Source organism: Tupaia chinensis, unplaced genomic scaffold (assembly GCF_000334495.1).
Source record: "Tupaia chinensis unplaced genomic scaffold, TupChi_1.0 Scaffold000146_1, whole genome shotgun sequence".
In the NCBI taxonomy this organism is placed as follows: domain Eukaryota; kingdom Metazoa; phylum Chordata; class Mammalia; order Scandentia; family Tupaiidae; genus Tupaia; species Tupaia belangeri.
The window spans coordinates 8,807,596-8,815,547 of record NW_006159616.1 but is presented as its reverse complement, the minus strand read 5'-3'; the positions used below and the strand labels follow the sequence as shown (position 1 = coordinate 8,815,547).

Sequence of the window (7,952 nt, the reverse complement as noted above, 5' to 3'; positions counted from 1 at the left end):
ACACAAACACCATGGGAAAAAAATAAAAAAAAAAAAAAAAAAAAAAAATCGACAAGTAGAACTTCTAGCAGTGGAGTACTGTGTGAAGAGACTTCTATCTGGTTAATTTTCCTTTCTTCTTTTTTTAAAGAATTATTTACTTCTATTTATTTATTCATTCATGTATTTTCATTTGACCAGAAAAAGATAGAGTTTTTTTGGGGGGGCCAGCAGGTGGTGTGGTTAAGGGCTAGACTCTCACATGGCTGACTATGGTTCAATTCCTGGACCTGGCAGCTTGCTTTCTCACTTTTCCTTTCTTTCTCTCTCTCCCTCTGTCCCTCTCTGGTCAAATTAAAACAAATAAATAAAGTTAAATAAAATAATTCTTTCTTTTTTCGGAGAGGTTTTTGCTATAGGGTGCGTGTGCTCACCAGACAGACAGAGAAAGACAGAGAGACAGAAAGCAAGAAATCACCCCCAGGGTGCCACGCCGCAATCCCTTCTCCTCCATTTTCCTCTGGGATCTTGGGCACGCACGCACACGTGCCCGGCGTGAGTTTTAAGCCACCAAGTCCGGGACACAAACTGCGGTCGACTACGTGGGAGTCCAGTGACATAGCCATTACGCTAACTGCTGGTTCCCAGCCAGTCCCTGATTGTGAAGATTCCAGGGTGGGTCAAGCCCCGCCTCAGGCCCATCATGCGCCACTGCCTTACCGTAGTCTCCCTAATAAAGTCAGAGGAGGAAACGAAGAGTCGGCCATGGCTGCCCCGCACAGACTTCTGGGAGGATGGTGGGGGGACGAGAACTCCGTGGAAGGTAACCCAGACAAGGACCAGAGAGTCTCAGAGGACCCAGGAGCCAACATCCAGAGGACGGGGCTCCCTGAGAACAAGCACCTCACAGGAGAGCTGGCCAGGGTTTAGCAGAAGTCCCAGAGGATCCCAAAGGTGGCGCTGGTACCCGATGACCATCCTGACAGTGGCCGTCTTCATACGCCACCTTCGCAGGCGCTGGCCCACTGACGTTAACAATTGCAACATTTCTTGTGCATCTACTGGGAAAGGCATGCCCCATCTCTCCCCTTCTGCTATCGTCATGGCAACCCTATGCCTGTGGTGGTCCCTATTACTCCACTTTACAGACATGTAAACTGTCCTTTTTTTTAAGTCACCCACAACTTGGGGCATCCCCCAGATCAAGCCAGCTGTGGGGCTGGGGTTGAAGGTGCTGAGTAAAGACAAGCCCCATAGCTGCGGCAGCCCCAGGCAGACCCGGATGACCACAGCTAAGCATCGGGTATTACCGTCGTTGCTTGGCTTCCCAAACCTTCCAGGTTCATTCGGAAAAATGAAATATGGAAACCACTCATTTTTTAAAATTCACTGTCTTAAACCTTATGATTAGATGGAGAAAGTCCCTCCTGCAGACCCGCCTCAGTGGAGGAGCAAGGTTGTAATGCTTTTTAGTCATTGTGGGACCCAGCCCCATTTTGCAGGTGAGAGAACTGAGACTCTAAGAGGTCACGTGACTGGTCCAAAGCTGCGTGTTTAGAGTGGGTTTGGGGAAGCTGAAGCCATAGGCCTGGTTTTATTCCCCCTCTTCCAGGATCTTGCAGCTGGTTACGAAGGAACGATTTGCACGCCGGTGTGCAAGTGTCCTTGTGATGGGGTTAATGGAACCCTCAGGCCACTTAGCCTGCCATAGCCCACCCAGCCCCTTCCAGGGACCCCTGCAGGCCTGAGCTGGAGCAGGTAGCAGGACCCCAGAGCTGCAGGGAAGAAGGGGACAGTCCAGGTATAGGCCAGGGTCACAGAAAAGGGTCTTGGCCTGCCCGGAAAGCTCAGAGAGCTGCAGCATCCCAGGAAGCTGTTCTGCATCCGTGTTCCCTGTCCACTGTGTGTGAGGAAGGGACTTGGGGCTCTCCATAATCCAGCTGAGGAAGTTCTCACAGCAGCCCAGGCAGCCAGGCCAGGGGTGGGCACCAGGGAATCTTGGTGGGACCACGTCCGAAGCAAGCCGCCGCCTTCCATTTCATCACGTCCTCAGCCAGACCTTATCCCCCATGATGACTCCTAATTGCCCCACCAGCCTCCTCGTTCTCCTCCCTACTTCTGTCCAGGTGGTCCCTGAGTGCTGCCCACCTAGAGGGACCTATCTCCCTGGCCCGTCATCCAAGGCCTCACAGGGTCGGCCACATCCTTACTCCCGTAAATCCCAGCCACCCCGCTTCCTTTCTGCCTCAGCTCTCAGCAGGGATGGAGACCTCTGCCACACTCCCTGTAGGGCTCAGGAAGCTGTGTCACTTCCCTGGGTCTCAGTTTGCTCACCGGGGAAATAGGAGTAGGTCTAGTCCCTGCCTCATGGTGGTCATGAGGTTTAAACACAGTCATGCGCCGAAAGCCCTTCGCACTGGGCAGAACTTGTATGACGCCGCCTCCGAGCCCTGCTGCCGGGAGTACGGTCGGTCGTGGGGAGGTGGGGACTTGAAAGCCCCTGCAGGGCCTTCCCGCCCAGCCTGGAGGCCCATCAGCTCGCGACCAGTGGGGACCAGTGACTGCAAAGAGGCGGAGACCAAAGCGATCCTGAGGGCCCTAGTGGATCTCCGCCCTAACTGATGGGTGTTTCAGAAGCAGCCCCTGTGCACCAGTTAGTGCTCGGGGAAGGTCCCTACCCTGGTCCTTTGGTTCCACGCGGGTGTTTCAGAAGCAGCCCCTGTGCACCAGCTAGCGCTCGGGGAAAGTCCCTACCCTGGTCCTTTGGTTCCACATTGTGGCAGACTTTTCGGTGTAAGTTCCATGGGCGGGGGTTTTATCTGGCTTGTGCCTGTTGGTGGCTTTCCGGATTATTGGTTGAATGACCAGTGTCAAGTTCAAACAAAAGGAACAGTTTAGAAAGGGCCTGGGACTGCTTCCTCTTACGTGGGTAGTCAGGGATGGCCTCTCAGAGGAGGAGACGTTTGGGCAGAAGCCTGGGTGAAGTGAGTAAGCACCTGCTGAGGGCCACGCCTGGGCCCAGTTCTCATGTGGACCAGATCACTCAGTCCTCACAGTAACACCCAGAAGTCTGTGGAGCGTTCGCCTTGGTTACAGATGGGGAAGCCGAGGCAGAGGTGACGCGGTAGTCACCGCTGAGCCACGGTCTGGCCCAGATTCTTGCCCTCTCTCTGGAACCTAGGCCAAGGCTGCAGCTCTGTGACAGCCCCAGAAGGGCCTCCTGGTCTTTTGCCATGTGGACATCAGGCCCCCAATGACAAGGGTGTCAGATGAAGCCTCTCTCGTGGTCCCTGACGACGCCGAGACCTTGGGTTTGCTATAGTTGGTGGATGGGAAGGCCCAGGCTGGGAGGGCGCTCAGGGCTACTGGCTGGGGAAAAAAGCCCCCCTGCCGCTCCCAAACTTCCTGTGTCTGACCGGCAGGTCACAGGCGAGTCAGCCATCTGTCCTTGCCAGCCGGCTTTGCTCTGGGGCCCTGGGCCCTTTCCTACAGTCACAAAAAACAGCTCCAGGGACCAGCAATTAACATAATGGCTATGTCGCTGGACTCCCATGTAGTTGACCGCGGTTCGCGTCCCGGACCTGGTGGCTTAAACTCACACTGGGCATGTGTGTGTGCGTGCCCAAGATCCCAAGAGGAGAATGGAGGAGAAGGGATTGCGGCGTGGCCATCCCCCCTGGGGGGTGATTTCTCACTTTCTGTCTCTCTGTCTCTCTGTCTTTCTGGTGAGCGCACACACCCTATAGCGAAAACCTCTCAAAAAAAAAAAAAAAAAACCCCCCCCGGAGGGGCCCCAGCCATAAGGAGGGGCCTGGGGCCAACGGCAGAGGCCGGTTCTGGCTGCAGGATGCGGCAGCTCATTGGGGCTCAGCCTGTCTCCCTCATCAGCTGTGACTTTGTGGGGTGGTGGCAGGACCCTTGGCAGCCATGATGGTTGAAGATGGAAGTGCCTCCTTGTCCCATTTTACCAGACCACAGAGCTCAGCCCCCAGACGAGGATCGCACCGTAACCTTCGTCAGCCTCTGCACTGGTGTTTCCCCACGCCAAGCCGCTCCACCTTTACGGTTCTTGGAAACAAGGACTGTTGTCCCCTCTCTTATTTTGCACATGGAGAAACCTCAACCTGAGGTGTGACCTATTCATGGCATTCGTTTGCTCAGTCATTGAAAAAAGGTTCAGGGCCAGCAGGTGGCATGGGGACTAAGATGTTGGACTCCCCCATAGCCAGCCATGGTTCAGATCTCGAGTAGCTTCGAAATCAGGCCAGATATGTGCACGTACATGCCCAGAATCCTGAGAGGAGACTGGAGGTGAAGGGATTACAGCATGGCATCCCCCCGAGGGGGTGATTTCTCACTTTCCTTCTCACTCTTTTTCTCTGTCTCTCTCTGGCAAGTGTGTGTGCCCTATGACAAAATCCTGAAAGAAAGAAAAGGAAGGAAGGGAGGAAGGGAGGAAGGGAGGGAGGGAGGGAGAAAGGAAAGGAAAGGAAAGGAAAGGAAAAAGAAAGAAAGAAAGAAAGAAAGAAAGAAAGAAAGAAGAAAAGAAGAGGGAGGGAAGGAAGGAAGGAAAGAAGGAAGGGAGGGAGAGAAAAGAAAAGAAGAAAAAAGAAAAGGAAAGGAAAGGAAAGGGAAGGAAAGGGGGAAAAAACGTGCTGAGCATCTACTAAGGGTTCTCTCTGCCAGGCTCCCAGCTAGTCTCCCTGGGAGGCCCAGGGCTTTCCCAGTGCAGAGCCAAGCTCCTGGCCACATGCCGGGGCCCCTCCTGCTTCTTTCTATGCCCAGGAGTCAAGCCCCTTGTAGGCCGCCCCCCATCACACCTACAGTACTCTCCACTCTCGCTCTCCCCCCCCCACCTGCAGGAGAGCGAGGATGCAGTCAAAGCCCTGGCCAAGGAGAAAGACCTGCTGGAGCGTGAGAAATGGGAGCTGAGGCGTCAAGCCAAGGAGGCCACGGACCACGCCACGGCACTGCGCTCCCAGCTGGACCTCAAGGACAACCGGATGAAGGAGCTGGAGGCTGAGCTGGCCATGGTGAGAGGACTTCCCACCCAGGGCAGGGCCTGGGCATCTGGCAGCCGTGATGTGTCAGCCAGGGCAGGTGGAGCGGGCAGGGGAGCCGGGGGCAGGGCCTGTGATGTTCCATAAGTTTCCCACCAAGGCCACGTGGGCCTCCGCAGCCCCAGAGCCTGGCCGGCCTTTGGTCCCCCAGCTTTGGGCCCAGGGGTCCACTCTGCTACCTTCCCCTGGCTACTAGTAAGAAAGAAAGAAAAATCTTTCTTAGAATACTCGTATTTATTTTGGAAAATATCAGGGAAGAAATACACCAGAATGTTAACATGAGTATCTTGGGGTGATAGAATTGCAAACGGCTTTTTTTCCTTTGGCCTATTGTTATACACACCTGCAGCGAAGATGTCCTACTTGGTCAAGCGTTAGTCCTCATTCGCGTCCTAACAGAAATACAGGACTGGTGATTTGATTTATAGAGCAGAGAGTTATTTAGCAGATGATTCTGGTGACTGGGAAGCCCAAGCCATGGGGCAGCATCAGGCCAGCTACATCAGAGTGTGATGGGGGCGGGAGCTTGAGCAGAGCAGAGTGTGGTCTCTCTGTCTCATTTTCTCTCCATAAAAAGCCGCCAGCAATCAGTCATGGGGGGCCCCACCCTAACAACCCAGTCTCTAATCTGCCCCCAAAGGTCCCACCCTTCAACACCTTGGGCTGATTCTGTTTTTACCTCCTTAGTCCCATCAAAATCTCCACACAGGAACTTGGTTTGAATTTGGGTACATCCAAACCATGGCAGATCATCAAGGTGAAAAAATGTGTTAGTGTTTCTAATCCAAAACAACTCTCAGAATATTCCTAAGCACTTTGTTTTCTGAGCAGGCGTGCAGCCTCCACGCCGGGGCTGAGAGCCCAGGGGTCTGGTGGGGGAACACAGGCCCAAAGCCGTGGAGTTCCATTTTGTCTGTTCCTGGGCACCCTGGGACCACTCCCTAAACTTTCCTGTGCCCTTCATTTGTTACTAGGGTAGGGATAGGGTGACGGTCTGAACCCCACCTTGCCTTCCACACAAGTGGGTACATCCAGAGGCTAGAAGGGCCTTTGAAAGCGGCCAGGGGCTCAGTGCGAGAGCACCTGGAAGAAGAATATACAAAGATCTGAAGAGCAGGGACGCCCACAGGGCTCTTAGAGGATTCATGGCTGACAGTGTGATGACAGTCTTGGGTTCTGGGTTCAAATTCAGCTCCCAGCACTTCCTAGCTGTGTGACCTTGAGTAGGGCCCTTCACTTCTCTGGACCCCAATTGCATCAACTGTAATAGGGATGATTGTGTGTCCTCCATAGGGCTCTGGTGAGGACTTCAATGAGATCATGCAAGGGAGGCACCTAGCACGGTACCTCTTTGTGGTAAAAGATGACACAATGGTTTGCTAAGGTCACTTGCTGTGGGAACAGGCCACCCAGGGCAGGACAGGATCCACAGGCCTCTCCTGAGTCTCTCTGTCCAATGCTGACCCCTAGCGGTGAGAGCTGCCCAGGCAGGAGGAAGCTGCTGCTGCAGGATCCCCTCCCATGAGTGGTTAGTGGTATTGCTGCCAGCCGTGGTACAGATGGAATCCTTTCCAGGCACAGACCAGGGAGAGGTCTATACCTGTCTCCTAGCCCTGGAGCACTGGCCTCTGGCATCCTGAGAACTTCCGGGTCTTTGTGGATCAGGAGCCACCTCGTCTCGACTTCCCATCCCACCACATCTAGCGCCCAACCCGCTTTGGTTCTGGTCAGCAAAACTCCGGTTCTTTTCTCCTCTTTTTGGCAGGCATCAGACCCTCTGCTAGTGAGAATGTCGGCAGCTGAGAGTGCTGGCTTGTTGTCATCAGCACAGGCGGTGTCCACCCAGCGTGCCGAGGCTAGGGGGCTTTACTTACAGCTGTGTTAGGGGGGTTTACTTACAGGTACCCCATCTTCTTAGGGTGCCCACATGACCGCAGCCCCCGTTGCTCATCCAGCACGGAGTTTCACCACCAGAGCTGCCCGCTCCAGGCTGCACTGACGGCAGACCCATCTCCCTGCACTGCACGCTGACCAGGACAAGACGGAGGGGAGGCAGCTTCCCCGGGACGCGCCCTAAATCCTGAGGTTGTTAAAGAGTCTGTCTCAGGGTCAGCAGGCGCTGTGGTGGTTAAGGTGCTAGACTCCCACGTGGCCAACCAGTTTGAGTCCTGACCCAGCAGCTTGAATATCAGACTGCGCATGTGTGCACAGATGCCCGCAATCCCCCACCCCGGGGCGTAATTTCTCACTTTCCCTCTCTCTATCTCTGTCTCTCTTCAGTGAGCACATGTGCCCTATGGCAAAAACCTAAAAAAATAGTTAAAAGGTCTGTCCAAAGGGCCCATCTTGGGTAACTGTCTTGCCCCATACCTTGGGGTCCTGGCTGTGGCTATGCGGATGACCCACAGAGTCTGAGTGGTGAGCTGGGGAGCTGGTACTGAGCTGGCCAGGTCACTCCTGCCTGTGACACTAAGGCCATGGGGAGGGAGGAGCTGGAGAAGGGACCAGCATTCTCCTGGGAGGAGCCAGCTCAGGTCTCTCCAACATGGCGCAGCTTCACCTGAGGAGACGCCAGAAGCATCTGCTTCTGCAAACGTGTCCCAGGAAGTGTGTGGCACTGAGGGTGGGCACCATGCAGCCACCTGCCCCTGGTGAGGGGACACCTTCTGATAAAAAATAAACTCACTGGGGCCGGCAGGTGACATGGTGGTTGAGGGTGTTGGACTCCCACATGGCTGACCACAGTTTGAGTCCCGGACCTGGTGGCTTGCTTTCTCAGTTACCCCCCTCTCTCTCATTCTCATTCTGGTCAAAATAAAATAAAATAAAATAAAATAAAATAAAATAAAATAAATAAATAAATAAATAAATAAATAAATAAAAATAAAGTTAAATAAAAGATTTTTTTTTTTT

At 53.9% G+C, this 7,952-nt stretch overlaps 1 protein-coding gene across 1 annotated transcript in view; it reads left to right on the top strand.

Annotated features, from left to right (window-relative positions):
- Positions 1 to 7,952, top strand: part of KAZN (kazrin, periplakin interacting protein) — a 535,612-nt gene that overhangs the window by 439,582 nt on the left and 88,078 nt on the right. The window contains exon 4 of the mRNA XM_027770620.1: positions 4,842 to 5,012. Within this exon, the coding sequence (XP_027626421.1) occupies positions 4,842 to 5,012 (171 nt within the window). The remainder of the gene's footprint in view (positions 1 to 4,841; positions 5,013 to 7,952) is intronic.